The following is a 19,681-nucleotide window of genomic DNA, read 5'->3' on the forward strand; positions in this document are numbered from 1 at the left end:
GGGTTGAAATTCCGACTTTGAAAAATTCCGAAAGCGCCGAAATCCGATTTCTTGGGTGGTGAAGCTTAATGGAATCAAATATTGACGAAACTTCAAAGATTCGAGAGGGAAAAATTCCGGAAGGGTATAAAAAGTTCCAAAAGTGCGAAAATGAAAAAAAATTTTAAATCCGAAACATAGAAATTCTAAATGATTTCGAAGATTTTCAGTTCTGTGAGTATATTTTAATTTTCGGAATTTCACTCCATCGAAACTATTTTTCTGATTTTTGCTCTATCGAAACTTGAAGAATCTTCAAAATCTTGCATCTAGTAACTTTGAACTTCGAACTAGTCGCTTTCGGAACTTTTCAAATTCGGAACTTCAACCTCGCCCCGATAAATTCGATAAAAAATCGGAAAAAAATTAAACGTAAAATTCGCTTTTAGTCTCATTCTTATTTTTCACGGACGTAGAAAGAAAATAGAAAATAAAACAAAAGGTCAGAATTCAATTCTTCTCCCGAGAAACAACAAGAATTATATCGCGTCACACGCGACACGGGTATTTTTGAGTATCGAGTAACAAGATTTTTCATAACATGCGTGTAAATATAATAAAGAATTTTTTGTCCGGGCATGAAAAAAATATATTAACACTCACGCGTGTTGTAAAAATTAACTAACGTATGAAAATAATAATGAACCACGTTAATTCACGCAACGGTATGATGATTAAAACGAAATCACGTCGACGCGACGGTGCCGATGAATTGCAAACAAAAGTTGAATTCGTATCATAGTGTTGATTAGTATTAAACGATCAATGGGATGCAAGCGTAATGATAACAATGACAATGATAATGACCGAAGTTTCGACTGCTCGAAAATGTTTTATCGACATAATCCTCAAATGCACGACACGAATATAAAATAATAATAATAATAATAACAACAAGAATAATAAGAATAATAATAATAATAATAATGAAACGAACGGATGGTTTTAACATTTAATCCTGTGTTGCATAATGAATCGTTTTGTTGCTTTTGGAGATAAAATAGACATGACTAGAGAATTTACGGAAATACAAAAAAAAAAAAAAAATTCTGATACAGCTGAATTGACCGTCAATATCGCGGTTTCTCATTATCTTAATTGTTACAGCATAATCGTTAGATTTCATTTAGTTATTTTCTTAGCTATAACAATCGATACAGAGTACGTAAGGTATACATATTAGATTCGAATAGCATGCTGAGAATTTAGTCGTAAAAATATGTACATCAATTTGACGCGGATATCGGTTGAATTTCGTTTACCATTTCCTCGTATTTACATATAAACGGATAGATTAATTATTCCTTTGTGTACTACTATCAGATTTTTCAAACTTATCGTACGCTGAAAATTTCCCAATCCGTGGGTAAAATTTATATTCAATGTCAGCAGAATATTTCACAGGTATTATTAAAGGTGAGCTGCACGATCCGCGATTCAAAATATAAATTGCAATTCTCAATGATACTTTTTTTTTTCCAGTTATTAAGTATCACCTTAGTTCATTTTTTTTTTTTTTTTTTGTTTGCTTTTTTGTTTTTTTTTTTTCTCCACACATTTTGACTATTATTCTTATAACCGTTATCGGTTAATGTTATTATAATTGTTATTATCGTACAAATTTTCAATGTATAATACACGTATGATAATCTAAACGCCCTATGTTATCTAGTATTGCATTTGATTGTTGACACGCAGGGCTTAATCGTCATTTTCATGATGAAGAAAAAAAAAATTATCTACTCTTATTATTGAAATTGGAAGAAACGGTTTTGATTATTTGCGCCAAGCCTTTTCAACGCTTTCGATATTGTATCAATAATAATAATAATAACAACAACAACAGCAACAATAATAACAATAATAATAATAATAATAACAATAATAATAATAATATATTGTTTTCGTGTAGTGAATTATTTACAGCTTAATATTTACAATTCGGTATTATCGAAAACATATTTTCTGTTATCGTTTTTTTTTTTTTTTCCTCTTTCATTATTCTTCACCTCGGTTTCCGATACGAAATTTACAGATAAAATGGACAAAGATATTGAAATTACAGTGAAAATAAATCGACTATGGATTATTTTAAAAAAGCTCTTGTACATTTTCAAATAAACAAGTGTTTTGGGACCGAACGTTTCATCTCCATTTTCTTTTTCTCGGTAGAGTTTTTACTCTCGATTAAAAGTATAACCGACAATAATTGCAAGAGCAGTAAACTGAAGAGGTGATTTTTTGGATCGGGGAAAATATTATTGAGCAATGTTAGTCGAATAGAAATAAAAAAAAAAAAATAAATACAGACTTTTCGGTAAAAATCGTAATTATTGCATCGGTATCTCGGCATCCATTCGACGAATTATTGCCAAATTATTGATAAATTATTGAAAAAGAATCATGACGGTATAGTAACAACGATCGATATTATAATTCCCACATAGAATTACACGTATTTATCTAAAAAATGAAATAATCGATATTACGTATTGCTATTACATTAGAATCAATCGTATCATTGTACTCGTATAATTACTTCGCTTAATCGTTAAGTATATTCCGTAATATCACTTTTGAGTATTCCCCATTTTTTTTTTTCTCTTCTCTCCTTCTCTCTTTCTCTTCTTCCTCTTCTTCTTCTTCTTTTTCTTCTTCTCGTTTCCACTCCGTTTCTTTTTCTTGTTGTTACCGTTGATACAATAACGAATAGCCGATAGAGACGAAATATTATTAAACGATATTGAAAATCATGAATAATTAATTCACGCGATGTAACGAACATTGAAAATATCATAATTCGAGTCTTAGGCCGTATCAACATAAATTTTATCACGCGCGAACAACTTTCTCACAATCAGAGGGTAACGTATAATAAAAATATAACTGGAATCGTTGCCCCGCAAATATCCCCAGCTATTAAAAAGACAGTCCTGATAATAATGATAATAACAATTAATTAAAGCTTCAAAGTATCACTAGCCGCAAACGATTATCGATTAATACACCTCTTGTTTTTTTTTTTTTTGTTTTTTGTTTTTCGTATTCATAAAACATGCACGTACAATGTACATATGCTTTAAATGTGTTGATAACACAAACTATCGCATGTTATGGTACAGAACGTCTAACGAATGCATAAGGGAATAAAATGCCAATCAGTTTCATTAAAAATCTCTCAATCCCTCATTTTCGTTCCTCTCTGCACACAAGTAATAAATAATCTTCTTATTTTACTGTACATAAAAAATACATCGTAAAACCCTTATGACATTCGGTTTTGTCAGACGCATCGAATTTCCACACTCGCATATTCATCGGCCAGATAAATGAATTTTTTTGATTCGAAATAATGATTCACAAAAATACGTGGCGATAATTAATCTTTTTCTTTTTTTCTTTTCATCTTCCCCTTCTTTGGTTTGGTGTAAATAGCTGCGAAGCGGTTCGCTTAAGCCTAAACTTTGGCAATAGAATATATGGTGCATTCGTATCGTGTCGTTATTGTTATTATTAACTATTATTATGTCGTGATATATGATATATACATATACATATATATATATCGTTATCCCGTGTATCGTTACATCTATTATAAATACATTTACATACATATTATATGTTATATTATATTTTATATCATATCATACATTCGTCTCTCATATATATTTGTGTACATAGATGACTATTCATATTATTGTGTATAAGATAAACATTGCAAACATTAATTTGGCAGAATTTTAGGAGTCGTTTTTTATTTTTATTTTTTTTGGTTTGTTCATGGGACGAGCGGAGTGACTTAAAACCTAAATTTTGTCTCATCTCAAAGACTGCTTCCAAATTCGCTCGATCTTCTCCCATCGTTGTGCCTCATGTAGGTCTCAGAGTAGATGCTCTTTGTCCGATCATCGTACCTGGGAATAAAAGAGATATGGAAACCCCGGTGAAACTTTTAAAAATTAAATAATGATAATAATATAATGATCGCGGACATCCGCCATTCAGAGGGGAGGAAAACAGCTTGGTAAATTATCCATTTCCTTTCGAAATTCGAATCGATGAAGGAAACTGAATACGTAAATAAGGACACGTAGGAAAAATAACCGAACTATTTGATAGGTATATTATATGAGGCATTCCACACCAAACTGACCTACTTATGACTCTCGGTGTCGGTAATTTTCTTTATTTCTAAGTATGACGTAGAGTTGTGGGAAAAAAAAATATATAAATTAAAATCTGTCTTCAGGTTTCTTGTTTCTTCGGCTTCGTTTTTGCTTCTCCCAAAAACACGAGAACCCAATTTTCGGTTGAACAGCAATTTGTTACGAATGAAAATTTTGCAGACCGAGATGGAAGAGGAAAAGACTTTGGTTCATCAGTTGTAGGCAAAACAAGTAATTGAAACGTCGGAAAAAAAAACTAAGATACAAATTTGTATTTTTGAAATTTACATTTAATTCGATTTTTCACATTTATCAATTACTTGTTTCGCCCGTAGCTCCCAAACCAAAAGCTTGCCCATTTTCATCTTAGTCTCGAAATTTTCGTTTCGCAATACAGAATTCATGAGAAGAATTCAAAGGCAATCGATCAGGGCTATCACTTCGAAAATTGTGTTTTTTGTTATTTTTTTCTGAATCTCTGAATCTGAAACTCAGTGATAGATTATTTTACCCCCTTTTTTTTGTACACTTTACGCCGTACTTGATAAATAAAATCACCGTCAGACGTAGGTCACGGTTTGGGGTGAACTGTCCCGTATATATTTGGTAATGATCTACTTGATTCTCATATACTTGGACAAAATTACTGTGCTGCTGACGGGAAACACAATATCTCTCTCTACGGAGTGCGAGATTGCCCGGATTCTTGGTTCCGGTTGGTAGCTTTGCGTACATTTGTATTTGTGTAGCCTGAGCTTTTCATTGTGTGTTGTTGGGGAAAAAGCTCCATGTGATACGTTGGCTTGTAGCTTCACCAGCCAAGTTATCGTGAATTATTCAGAAGCAATCGCATGCTCTACACACGTGTACGTACACAGAGAATACAGAAGAAACTTTTCAAACAAACAAAGTTTATTCGCGGCGTGTTGAGAAATGAGGAAAACGTTACTTGCTGTTATGTAATACATGGGTATATGTTATCCGCAAAGTACAAGAAAAGTGGCGTGAATTTGTCAGGGATGTAACATTTTCACATTTCCGGCACATTTCAAAGTTTTTCGTTATTCGTGTAACGTATAATTTTGCGAACGGGAATTGGATAAGGGGATTGGACTTTTTAAAACACCTAAGCCACGAAAATGTCAGAGCTGCGAAACGGACACAGGTGAGTTTTCGAAATTAATTTTTTGCCACGCGTCAGATAACGAGGATGTCAACGAACAGGAAGTCAGGTGATGCTATATCATATTCGTTTCTTGAAGATGCTCAAAGTTGATCAAACATTTTCAAATCACTGGAAATCACGTGTCGAGTTACTTGAGGTCAATTGAAATGATTAAGAATTGTGGGAATGTGAGTGAAATCTTGAATTGCTCAAACCAATGTTCAATCGTATTATATCACTAGAAAAAGTCATTTAATATCAGTCAAAGTCACGTGGATCAGGTTAGAAAACTCTGAAATTACTCGATGTTATTCAAATTCATATGAAGTCATTTTGAAGTCAGTTAAGATCGGTCCAAGTTTTCAAAATTCATTCCAAGTCACTCGAAGCCAACTAATTTCGGTTGAACTTAAAAGTAATATGAATTTAATGTCAATTCCTTCGAATTCGTACGAATATGTAAGCCAAAAAAAAAATTATCATCCTCTCATTAAAAGGCTGAGACAAATCGATGTAGAACATCGTCTGACTTCCAAAAAAATAGTTAACGAGCGAATAAATCGTGAACGTGCAGGAGATCAAGAATGCCAAAATATCAGTAACATGCGCTAAATAAATTCGTATCTTTATACATAAATAGTACTACAAAGAAAAATCACATTTAACGATAAGTAACGTATAGAAAAGATACTTGCAAGCAGATAATACGTACATTTGGTAGATTGCTGGGTTAATTTCCATGTTAGAAGCTGAATAAAGTATAAATGAAAAAGAATATCATTCATTTTTTTGTAAAACGTTGTTTCACGGTAAAAGTATATACGTATAGCTTATAAATGAGATCAGTGCTTGAATTGGTTCGGATCGTTGTGTTATTTACAGTGAAACGGATAATTGTATATTCGAAGTAAAGCAAAGTATAAAAGCTATGAAAAATTGTAACAATATATTTTGCATACGTAATTCTCTGCGAGACGAAAAAATCTCCTATGAAACTATAGATGCATGTTTGAACATAGTCTATATGAGCACACTGCAGGAGCCAATGCTAGTATCAGCTGTTTTATTCACCACCTTCCACTACTACTCGTCAATCAACAAAGAGAGTGTATAAAGTGCATGCAAAATCTGCAAAGCTGCTCGTAATACGTTAAGGAAGACTCGAAACCCAATCCATGAAGTTGTTGCGAAGTAGCGTCCCGTTTGTCGAGGTCAGTGATCACGAAGCGAATCCTTCGAGGAACTGCCTAGTGGTACAAAAAGTTTATCCAGTCCTGCAAACAAGCAGCGAAGCAAATGAACGTGATTTTGTCGAAGTACCGAAAGGTTTGATCAAAATGAGCCTGAGAGATGTTACGCCGATGGAAAGCATGTCCTTGATTTGGGTCTGGAGTCGTTCTATCCAACGGTGCAAAAAGTCGCGAGATAAGCACTGAGATGTAAGTGTAAGAAAGAAGCATAATGCGGCACTGTATACAATAGACGACAATAGTTGAAGCGAATTGAAGTTAAGTGAAGTGTGAGACTTTCGTACCTCTTTCGATCAGACCATATCGTACCTGAGGGAAGGCCGCCGAACGTCGAGCGCATCAAGATCGGACGGTTCCCGCCTGCACAGAGAGCAGAATGCGCACTGAAGTGTGTTTCTGAAAGCCTCCCGAAAATCGCGGTTGAAGTACGCGTAAATCAGAGGATTCAGGGCCGAGTTGGTGTAACCGATCCAGAATAGGATGGCGATCACGATGTCCGGACAGTAGCAGGTCGGCCCGCAGAGACTCATCGTGACGTACCACAGGAAGAACGGCAACCAGCAGAGTATAAAGGTCCCCATTATTATGCCCAGCGTCCTGGCAGCCTTGTGCTCTCGTTTCATTTTTATCATGTTCTTGTCCTTCGTCGGCGTGTGAAGGTGGTCCGTGTTTATCTCGTTCAGAGTCAGGGTCTTGGACGAACCGGCTCTGTTCAGTTCCCCGTTCAAGTTGTTCAGGGTGTTCATGTTGTTCAAGTCCTTGCTCGGTCTGTGACTGAGGAGCATGGCATTACCCATTCGGTTGTGCATCTGCTTCTCCTGCCTGTTGGCCTCCTTGAATATCGCGTAGTACGTCAGGGTCATTATGGTGCAGGGTATCCAGAACGATATACTCGACGACAGGATGGCGTATACCTTGTTAACCTTGAACTCGCATAGCTCAGGAAACTCCCGTCTGTACTTGCTGTTCTCCTCGGTAGTGTACCACTCGTTGAGTATGGGTAGGAACGATATTATCGCCGGAGAGAGCCAGCAGGCTAGCAGCATGTAGGCCACCACCCTCTTCGTCATGTTTATCGGGTACTTTAGCGGCCTTACTATCGCGTAGTAGCGATCCACCGATATACACATTAAATGCAGTATCGAACTCGTGCTGAAGTAAACGTCCAGCGAGTTCCAAACGTCGCACATGAAGTAGCCGAACACCCAACGCCCCGTGACCTGGACACTGGCATTGAACGTCATTGCGAACATGGCCACCAGCATGTCGGCCAAGGCCAGAGAGACGACGAAGTAGTTCGTTATTATCCTCAGCTTCCGGTGCCGCATTACCGACACCATTACCAGGAGGTTCCCGAACACCGCCGTTATGATTATCGACCCGAGGACGCAGCCTATCAGGATGGATTTTGACATCTTGGACCATTCCTCGTCCTCGACGTGTGTTATGTTCCCGGATGGATCCTCCGTCGAAAGTCCGCTTATCGATGTTATGTCCGATGTTGAAACTACCTCCATTGGCTCCACCGTCGAAGCCATCTTCGGACGTTTTCAGCGACTCTTTTCCGGTTCCAACAGTTTCTAAGTCACCGAGGATCCAACGATACGCAATGCGATTTCCTTCATGTTTCATAAACGAGCGATAATCTCCGTTCTTATTGAAGGTACTCGAGAAACGAATCGACCGGCTTGCGAATCGTTTTAATTTTGGAAAAAAAAAAACTGCTTCTAAAGTATTCTGTTTTTATATTTTCACCTGCTCATTAATATACTGAGAGAAAACCAGCCTCGACCTACTCTTCAGAGATCCCTCTGACGTCCTTCAACTTTTAACCTCACTCTTCTGGCAAAAATTTTTATAACCCCTCCGCCCGCTTTTTTCCAACGTTTGTTAACTTTGCCTTCTCTGTGTTGTCCCTGATGCGACTCTGGAAAAAGAAAACAAACACAGACTTCAGTATAGAATCAACCATCACCTTTACCTTTCAAATACGCTTCCTTTCAGTGATGGGAACGTAACATGTATTTACTCATCGTTTACAGGGCTTCGCAATTCCCTCAACTTACTCTTTTCAGATCAACTTAAGATCAAGGTTTCAATCACTCTTTACGTTCTTATGGTTTATGAGCAGAGGAAACAAAATTTTTTCTATTTATTCATGTATACCTCCACGTTTCAACCAACGCCGTACTAATGATTAGAATCTGGATCGGGAAAAAATTTACTCTCACTGGCAAAAACGCGACCAAAAGATTGACAAGTCAGTTTCACAGTACGCAGAAATCAATTTAGGACTTGGCATCTGATATTTAAAAAGTAGCCGGTATCATATCCCAGCACCGAATCTATATTCGCGATTACGTTCGAGAGTAAAAAGAACCAAGAGTAACCCTTCATCCATCATCTCATGATCATTTCCCAATACTGGATCCAGATCGACGATTACCTTTGAGAATAAAAAGAACCAAACTTCACCTTTCGATAATGAACTCCTCAGTGAAAATGAGATCAATTCGCTGATTGAAACTCCAGTGAACTAAGAGAGTGAAAAGTTATCTACCATCAGTTGCTTTCAAGAAATTGACGCAGGCAGCTGAACTATATTCGTTTGAAAAACTTCAACTATTTATTGTTACTGCAGGAAGACAACACATAATTAAAACAGACTCGTTGATGAGATTCTCAGTCTCCATTCTCCCGAAAAAAACCTAATTCACAATGGCCAACTAGAATTAGAGTTTAAGTGACAAAAAGAAGCGCATCGGAGTTGAAACGATCGAGTCTGAAGAACGTAAAATTGTTTTTTGAAGATTTGATGTTTTCTCATTTCATTCCGAGACTTCTTACGTAAAAGATCTCATCGCGATGTCGTGATTGAAGTGGTTCAACTTGGCGACGCCTTTATTGGTTCATTTCCATGGTTACCGCAAGAGGATCAAAGACTTATTTAGGTTGTGTCTTGGGTAGAACGTGGCCGAGAGGAGATAAGAGGGCTTCACTGTGTAATTGAGGATCTTTGAAATGATCCTGACTAAACCTAATCACGTCAGGAATGTCGGAGATTCCACTCCAGGTGCACAAACTGCAATAATGAAGAGTGGAATTCAGGTGGATGTCAACGATCATATTCTGGGACGTCCGGCGTCTCGACGAGCTTGCTTAAACGAAGGACCAGACAATAACTTCGTCTCCGAAGTATATTCAGGGCCGAGAAATTTCACCAACCATATATATACGTATGCGTATTACAGACCTTCGATCCTCCTCTTCCTCCTCCTCCTTCTCCACAGGCAGCTGGGAGTAATAAACGATGAAAATTGAGAGCGCATGTCTAGAATTTCTCTCATAATTTATACGCCCCCAAGCTTGGATCCGACCTTTTCTTACAGCAAATTTCAAATGTCTTCACCTGCCGTGTCAGCCGGTCACCCCATCAAAAATCCATTTCTTTCATCCCAAACTACACGGACGGTGACTCGACGTAAATCACATTACATTCCTAATCCAATCATCCTCTTGACATTCTGGTTCCCGGTATAATTTTGCAAAGAAATGACGGTCACGAATGAGGTTGTAAAAAATTTCGCAAGTTCTGAATTAGTATGAGACGTTGTCTGATACAATGATTAGCATTGTTTTTCACCACGACGGAAAAGTCTTGAAGCAACTGTCAGTCGAATTGAGTTCGATCAAATTACGAACAAGGATGTAAACCTACCGTACGGAACATTTTCTATCCCATTGCGACTAGAAGTCTCGGTATGATTTGAGATTTCGAATGTTTCAAATTTTCGGAGGCTTCTTGGGCGAATTGATCCAATGAAATTTACACTAGTTCGGAATTCTTGCCCTTCGATATGCCGAATTTGAGCATAAGAAATGTCGGCTTTCACGTTTGTGTTACAGGTTAACTAAAAATTTTCAAAAAGGCACCGCCATAATTATCGGGAATATTTTCTAACAGGTGGAAGACGATGCGATGCCTGGCCTTTTTATTCAGCGGTAGATAAAATTGCGGCGAAGGTCTTTAGCGGTTCTAACAAAGAAACTCGGCGTCGATGAAGCGCATTAATTTCCACGGCTCCCGAGCCAACTTTCATGAAATTGAATCACGTCGGGAATAATAAATCACAGGGTTTTAATTAAGTCATTATTCAGGAGGGGCGGGATGGGGGAAAAGGGATGGAAGTTCTCGCTGCTGCAGCCCGTTGCTGATGCTGGTATTTACTTAACTCATCGAGGTTAAGAGGCTCCATTTGTTCAGTTCGGATCAGATCGAATTCATAAATTACTTATGAAGCATTCGGGCCCCGAATTCGATCCTCATCCCTTTCTGTTTATTTCGAATTCTTCTTTATCTATTTTACTTCTTTTAATCTATTTTTAAGGTACAGGGAAAGTCTGTTAAAAGTGAAATTATTGTTTGCAGATCTTTTTTGTTCGCTCTTGTCGGATGAACGAAATTGCGATTCGAAATGGACTGACCAGTGAGCATTCTTCTGCGAGGATGATGAATTATTTATCTCTCATATAAAAACAGACAAAACAATTTATCTGCGTTTCTAGCGAACGGCGCAAAAAATCGTATGACGTACATGATGTGTGAATTTCATCACGAATTCATAAATAGGTGAAAAATTTCATTCGCACTGCGATGCACCGACGTTGAGTGAGCGAAACTTTGATGATAATTTCAGACCGAACACTCCGCGAAGCGTGTGCGTAGTAAAATTTCTATCATCTGAAATACGGCAAAATTTTCCCATACTGGAAATTCTGCATGAGGCGATGAGAAGAAGAATAAAAAAAAAAACACATGAGTGCGTGCTTTGGGTTGAAGCTGAATTCAATATTTCTCTGTGCACACCGACATACGAGAGTGTGAGAAACGATGTATTAAAAATATGCTGAACTTTGCGGACTAATTAAAAAAAAAAAAAAAAAGAAATAAAAACCTTTGATAATAATTCATCTCACGGTGAATTCACGTTTAGAAAATTTGCGAAAGAAAGTAATCAGTCATCAAAAAATTTAACAAATTTTGTCAGTACAATTATACATTCAACTATACACATAATTACGTCTCTTCTCATTTGCAGTAAATTTGGAGAGAAAACGAGCGAGCCATGATGAGAACGAAACGGAGACGACGAAGGTGCAGAGCTGGGATCGATAAGACTTGTCTTCTGGAAGTGGAGGGTGAGAGAAAGAAAGAGAGAGAAAGAGAGAGAGAGAGAGAGGGAGAGAGAGAGAGAGAGTGAGAGGTGCAGATGAGGAAAAAGCGAAAAAGGGAGCAGAAAAAAAATTGTCCTTATAAAAGGTGCGGCCTTCGTTTGTCTCGCGTTGGGACGAGTGGAGGCGTCGGGACGCGTCACGTCGTTCAGACGGTGAGATGAAAGTAAAGGAGAGGAGGAGAGAAGAGGATAGGATAGGAGAGGAGAGGAGAGGAGAAGAAGAGAGGAGAGGAGAGGCAGGCGCCTCTCTCAAATGAACCTCTCAACCCTCAGCAACGCCTTCGGGCATCCCGTGCTAACATTCCTCTCCGCAAAACCTTATATCTCTCCTACCTCCCCTCCCCCCCCCCCCCCCTCCCCCTAATTTTCGCCCCTTTACCCAAATTCTATTTCACCAAGCGCCGCGTCTACGAATGCAGGTTTGACGAATTTGTTAATTGAACGGTGAATCTTTCATCCATTTCATCCCCCCCCCCCCCTTTCTCTAATAGTCTCCCTAAACGATGTCTCGCGACACGATCACTTTGTTTTGTCAGATATTCAGAGGAAACGAAAAAAAAAAAAAAATAAAAAATAAAAATTTTTTTACAAGAAGAATATTATAATTAATTTATGACCTAGAATTGCAAGCTCAATATTCTCGTCTTATGCTCGTGATAGAATGAGGTATATTTCAATAGTTTTCGGTACTATTTTGCAAAATTTTATTAAAACGGATATCTTGACAAGAAACGATTTTGATATCGTTGGAATTTGAGGAAAAATATTGTGCTAGCGACTGTTTTGTGTGATAATGATTATAGTTGTCAATAAGTAATAAATTTTCTGGTCATCGAAGCGTACATCAAACCCATTGATTGGATTTTTATATTTTTTAGTCAAGTGAAGTCTTGACATCAATTTATTTTTCTACCAATACATCAAATTATTGATATAGTTGCAAGAAACTATGGTAAGGTTGGTCGTAGTCATAAAGAATAGTAACGTTATCTAGATTTTTGGGTTATCTGCTGCATAAATAAATTCCATTTTGGAAAAAAATTGAAATTATTCTTGGCATGTATACTATCATTGTGAACAAATTGACGAAATTCGTACTTTTCCACGAAAAAAGGACTTTCTCCTAATCTAGGACGAAGATCCGAATGCCAATTTTTAAACAAACTTAATAGGAACCAAAATATCTCACAGTATTATCCAAAATTTATCGTCTTGTTGTTTTTGTTTGTTCATCATATTGGATCCACAACTTTGAATTTTGAGCTAATATTCCCGATCAACGACCCCAAAAGCTCGCGAAAAAAAAAAAATTCCAAGTGAATCGCATGGAAGGGGAAAAACGTATCCACGAAAGGGTTAAAGCTCAGAATCCATCTTCCGAAAGCGCTTCTGCAATTTCAATAAGTAGAATAATCACGATGATAAGAAAAAAGGCTAACTATATTCCAAAGCATGCGCTAAACGAAGCCGGCTCACATTTCGCGGGGTGTTCAAGTTCCAGGCAAAATTTCCCCTCCTTAGTTTCATGAAAATTCAAACGCGTACAACCATTGACCAACACAAGTGAAGGATACTGATATAAACGTCGCAAGCTCAGACATTCGATGAGAATTATTACTCGAATTTCAGACGCCCCGCGCGACTATGCCAAGGAATACAGATGAGCCGACGGCCATGTCGCTGGAATACATTTGTTATATTTTTTTACAATTTTAGTTGTCGCCATTTCGGCAGGCGTTGAATGTATTTTTTTTTTTTTTTTTTCAACTTTTCGACTATGAATCGATATTGAAATGTTTCGCTTTTACGTCGAGACTGTGAGAAGATATGACTGCCAATTATTTGAAACGTTTTCGATTACGGTACGACACCTCGTCCTGGATGTAATAAATAAATATACGGAGCATTCCACGCCAAATCGACCAGAATGTAATCCAAAATCATTTAAATTCGTTAGGCGATTTTCGTATTGATAATTAATTGTGTAGATCACTTAAATTCTTTCACTGATGTTTCTTAGCGAATTTTGTTTCGGTTATGATTTTCTAAAACCAACGTGTTTTTGGACGTAATGTAACAATTTGAAAATATTACGTGACAATTTTCAAACCTAGACCCAGAATGCATTCGCATTCGTTTCTGGTTTTTTCTCTTTTCTTTTTTTTTCGTGTTGAGCTTCGGAAAGCAAAGAGTATTGCAAAAAAATAAGAAACCAAATATTGTAAGTAAAACAAATCACCTCACAAAAAAAAAAGACAAAAAATAAAACTGAAACAAATATTCCAGTGTTTTTTATAATCGGAACAACAGTATGAAAAATCTCGCACCAAATCCAAGAGGTCGAGGCTCAGACTCTGGTTGACTTGGCGTGGAATGGTCCATGCATAAACAATAAATAAACAAAAACAAAAAAAGTAAATTCCTCAAGAAAATACGTTTATTGGTAAGCCGTCCGAATTACGGAGTCAGGAATTGCCCGCAAACTGATACCTCTCATACATTAAATGTAAAAAATCGCCAATTTTCAAATTATTTAACAAAAATACAACGTCCGTATCTGATGCGCGTAAAAAGAAGATTTCAAGAACCGAGTTAAGGCTCTCTACGTCACATGTACCCGTATACAAGTTGGACAGTTATTCGCGTAAAAGTTTTCCCTTAGTTGGATTAGCGGAAATTTCACGCTGTCGCCTCGGCAACTTGAAGAAATCAAACTTTTCTCGCTTATTCTTTTCGCCTCCCTCAAAATTTCTTTCTTTCTGAAAGTAATTGTTGCGATTCGCGGTGGATGAGAAATAATTCCAAATAAGTAGGAAATTGAATTGTTAGCGATACGCGATCGTGAGAGAAATTTCCATTTATTTTTTTTCTTATTTTATTCCAAAACCTTATCCGGTCTTTTTATTAGATACAGAAAATTCAGTCAACGAAAAGGAAAAAGAAATAAAAAAAATAAACAAGTAAGAGAGTTACTGTTACGTTGACAAATTCATTGTTTTCTAACGTCGAACAGAAATTCAGTCATTCCAGAAAAATTATTCGATTAAACATGAATGTTCTCGTCGAAACTTTTCCCTTACGTGTGAAAAAATTACTTTTATCCCGGAAAATTATGTAGACAGTGGATAAGAATCGTAACGGAAGGTTGAAAAAAAAATGATAACCTTGGAATCTGACGAAAATCGAGTAGCTTTGTCGGGTAATTAAAATTTCCAAATTTATAATGCATAAATATGTGGTATAATTCGAGAATGAATCAATTTCTTGGAAAAACTGTTCGAAATTGAAAAAGTAAATAAAAAAAAGATACTCGGGATTGTGAAAAATTACAATTTCTCAATTTTGTGCACTGAACTATTGCATAATTGGAGAATAAATTAATTTGTTGAAATACTATTTGTAAAAAAAAAAAAAAAAAAAAAACTGAAACTTACTTTGTCGAAGAATGACAATGAAACGTTTGTTGGAGAATGAAAATTTCTCAACGTTTGAACTTTATTGTTGTATACCCGATTGGAAAAGAAAATGAATTTGTTGAGAAACAAAAAAACAACAATTACACCGACACGATAGAATTTGTTTATCTCGAAAAATCACGCGTGAAATATCTATACGTAAAAATAAAAATAATGTCCCAATGAATTTTGTCCCGCAAGCGTTTCCGGTCGTTTTGTACACGAGTTTGGGAATAATATAAATCATTCCGAAAACCGATTGAAAGCCGTTTTTGTACGGGCGTGTTTGTGTGTTCGAAACGGGCATAAATTTCGCGTCGCGAGACGGCAAACAACCCTGGGAACGCACACAAATAATCAAATAGTACAGGTGGGTGGGTTTGGTATTTCACAAAGAGCTGCAAATTACTCTGAAATATGACGATAACCGAGCGGGAACTTCCGTAACCGCCGACTTCGTGCCCCTCGTGCGGAAGGCTGATCCTCTGGCTGAAATACACGCGATTCGAGAATGAACTGTCCTTCCGAAAATCCAAACGGAACAACATGCGATGTCGCATAAGCTGCTTCAAAAATAAACCCAACGACACGCGTCCTGGAAAAGCGGGAAACTCGAGAATAAGAATAAACGATTTGTACGTTAGCCGGCTTCGGTACCGAAACACGAATCTTTTCTTGGGTGCGGGAAGGAATCAGAAAAACCAAAAATCAGAATGGCCAGAATTCCGATTATAAATATATCGAAAACTCACAATCACGAAAGCAGAAAGTGGTGAATCTTCATTAAGCCAGAAATAATGGAAATAGAATATAGAAGTATCGAAATTTCAAGTTTTACAATTTAGAATACACGACTGGTGAAAATTCCGAAAGGCCATTGGCAGAATCAGGCAAACACAAACAAATAATCTTCGGATGGATCGTAAAGTAGAATTTTCGTCTACTCGAATTCATAAATGCCAAGGATCAAGAATCAGAACGGTTAGAACTCCGAGTAGTAATTTCATAGAAGGCTCGGAATATAGAATTGCAGCATGTCAGAATCGTCGGAATGCGGAATCGCAATATATCGGAAGAGTCGATAACTCATATCGTATTGGAAGCCAAGAAATATAAGTTTACGATATCAAAAGTCGTATTCAATCTTTTAATGAGACAAAAATTTGCAGATGAAAAGATACGCCCGATGCAACTAAGAATTTCTTTGATTCTGTATACAAAACATTTTGCAAGTCAAAATAGATTAGTCGGTTACTTTCGGAATACCGATCTTTCCGAATTCTACGATTCTGAATAATGACCCTTCTACGTTCCGGATATCTGTTTTCCGCCGTTTCTGGATGATCAAGTTCCAACTTTTATTTTTATAATATTTGGACGTTTGAAAATACGAAACTTTCTACAAATTCGTTCTCTGGAACATTGACTCTGTACATTATTAAATTCCGCATCTCTGAATTCTCGGATTAACGTTTACCGAAATAAGTGGGTTCGGATAATAATAAAAACTCTACTAAATACATTTTAGGTAAACCGCAACCTTTTATTCGGCACCATTCGGGACTTAAAATTTCTGACAGTATCTGTGCTCTCATATTTGTTATTCAAGTTCATTAAATTCGGAATTCTGGTCGTTCTGATTTTCGGTTTTTTTTTATTTCTTACCCCCACCCGGTGAAACATTGAAAATCGATTTATTTCCATTAGAACCTGAAGTTGAAATTGAACGGAACATGGCAATTTTTCATAGCCATCATTTCGTTTTGAGATCCTGTAAGTTTTAGATTCATTCATCGAGCCTTTTCCGAGATCATGACATTTTTCTAAAAATCTATTTTTCAGATTCTAGAAATTCGAAAACGCAAAGATTCGTCAAAATTATAAAAGTGATTTCCGACCGAAACCAATACTTTTCTCGTAACACCAACGGTGGTGAAAAGTAAGAAGTCACTAAAGCTCAGGATAATTTCCATTAGAAATTGAAGCTTAAATTAGCAGTTCCGATGATCACAATACTAGGAAAACAAGCAAGCTCAGTTTATCCGCGAGTTTTATATCGCCGGCGATATGAAAGCTCGTTTTGTCCTCCCCGTTTGAATATGCACGACGAAGCCATACGGATCTTTTCTTCTTCCTCTTCTCCTTCCGTTCTAAGCTTTAGAAATGTGGATAAAGAGGCGGCTCCGGGTTGAACTGCCTTTAGCTCGACGAAGCGAGAAGCGTCGCCTCGGTTGGAAACTGACGCTAAATTCGTCGGCCATGCACTGTTAAAAATGTTCGTCAATCCACCCCACATTTACTGAACAAAAGGAGGGTTGAATAAACAAAAAAATTTTGGTGTTTTAAAGTAAATCACCGAGCATTCTTATGAAATTTACAATCATATTTTTGAACTTTTCTTAACTTGGTTGAAAAAACCTATTCTAAATTTACTAAATTATGTGGTAAATTTATGATATTTTTAAATTCACTATACATTTTCTGTACGGTATTTACCTTATAAGTATATAAATAAATTCAAAATGAGTTATTTTACATCTGTATTAATATCGCCCTGCGATTTCGAGTATCCCGTAACAAGATTCGGAAATCTCGCATGATGTGGACTTCAAATTCCGTGGTCAGATATCGCATTTTCGGAACCAGAATTCTAAAATTACCTCGAAGAATTTTCGTTTCACTCGATAGTGTGTTAAAGGTTCTATATTTTTAAAAAAATTTCAACAATTATCTAGAAACTCCGAAATTTTTTTATGAATCTACTCAAGTTGTGCAGATGTAACTTTTATACAAAATCTTTAACAGTGTTAAATTATTTGTCACGCCCGTCAGTAACAGTTATTATACTAATAAAATAGTAGCCCATTAAAGTAATAATTTTACTAAACAGTGATAAATTTTACAATTCTGAAACCACTCACCCAATGTATAGTAAATTCGGAATACCGGATCCGAATAATGCTTTCTGTAATTTTTTTTTTTGTAAATTTACAAGAGAAATTTTAACAGTGCAAACCACGTTGCAGATGAAAATAAACCAACCTCCAATTTTTGCTAACTCAAGCTTGCTGCACACCGAACGGTAAAAACAGATACGATGAAATATTTGGCAAAGTTTCACATTTCCTTCCATATTAGCCCGTTACATCATGGCTTCTGTCAGTTTTTACCGTTCTTCTTTTCTTTCCTCCCGGGTTAAAAGTAACGCCGATTTTCGCACGCCACCCAAACAGTTTTGTAACTTTCGTCTGCACGTGGCATCCGCTGACTTACGACCTGCTGTCATCCTTGTATCGTATTTTTAACAATTTCCATTTTATACGAACGATTCCTACAGGAAACGGACCTGGTTTTATCGCTCAACTTTCCAGCTGTGCAACGATCAGAAACGTTTTTCCTTCCGTTCTTTTTCTGGATTCGGTAAAAGTTGCCCAACATTTTCTCCCACATTCGCGAACAGCCGTCGTTGTGTACGGGGCATTCCATGGCATTTCGATCAAGATTCTACGTCGATGTCTCAGATTGGATTTTTTAATTTTTCCTGTAAAAGTTCACGACGAAAAATGCAATGACAATTTTTGCAGAATCGTTTTACCCAGCGTATCTCAAGTGCTGTTCTGTTGCAAATGTATCATCATATTTATAAATATAAATATCATCGTATCAATAATAATCTTTTCAAGTTATGAAATCTCCATCTTCTAATAATACCGAAAAATTTTCTTCAATTTTACAAGATTGTCTGAATTTTTGCAGATTTCAGAACGTGGGATTTTTTTCCAAGTTCTCAGATACGCTGGGTCGAATAATTCTAAAAACAATTGCTTTCACGTTTTTCGTCACGTACTTTCGTACAAAAAAGTATAAAGCCAATCTCATGCATTGTCGTTGAATCCTGATCGAGATGTCATGGAATGCCCCATACATATAACCGTGCAATAATACATTGTGTTTGTCTAACAAGAAGGTAAATACGCGAGGCAAAAAGACTGTTGCCTCTTCGATGCACACGATTCATTATATAACAAGAGTATGTTACGCGTTTTTTCACGAAACACGAAATTGAGGTTAGGGTCGCGTAATGTCAGATTTATTCGCGACAGCGCATGCGCGGAGTAAAGAAAAGACAACTTTCAACTCTCCTAGGATTAATCCTGTTTTACGGAATTTTTTTAATTATAAAAAATGAAATTGTTCTCAGTGTATAGAGTACAGAAATAGAGTTTCGCTAATTGGCGTCTATTTGTTCCACATAATCAAAAATTCCTCGCAACAAGACTCAGATTACGGTGGTATATGTCCGGAAAAAAAAAAAAAAACTTTCAATCTTATTTTGCGATGAAAGTATATACGCTACGATGTTTCAGCAAAA

At 36.7% G+C, this 19,681-nt stretch overlaps 1 protein-coding gene across 7 annotated transcripts in view; it reads right to left on the reverse strand.

The window, feature by feature from the left end:
- Window positions 1-2,603: 2,603 nt before the first annotated feature.
- The window catches only part of LOC124177435 (octopamine receptor beta-2R), a 159,919-nt gene continuing 142,841 nt past the window's right edge, over window positions 2,604-19,681 (reverse strand). For 4 of the 7 annotated variants that reach the window (XM_046559778.1, XM_046559777.1, XM_046559775.1 and 1 more), the window contains 2 exons: window positions 6,930-8,547; window positions 2,604-3,953 (listed from right to left, as the gene is read on the reverse strand). In XM_046559778.1, the coding sequence (XP_046415734.1) occupies window positions 3,863-3,953; window positions 6,930-8,158 (1,320 nt within the window). In that variant the 5' untranslated portion in view covers window positions 8,159-8,547 and the 3' untranslated portion in view covers window positions 2,604-3,862. Of the gene's footprint in view, window positions 3,954-6,082; window positions 6,120-6,904; window positions 8,548-19,681 lie in introns of all 7 variants that reach the window. The other 3 variants (XM_046559781.1, XM_046559780.1, XM_046559779.1) reach the window with 3 other exon arrangements.

The sequence above is a fragment of the Neodiprion fabricii genome, chromosome 3 (genome assembly GCF_021155785.1).
Source record: "Neodiprion fabricii isolate iyNeoFabr1 chromosome 3, iyNeoFabr1.1, whole genome shotgun sequence".
Classification (NCBI taxonomy): domain Eukaryota; kingdom Metazoa; phylum Arthropoda; class Insecta; order Hymenoptera; family Diprionidae; genus Neodiprion; species Neodiprion fabricii.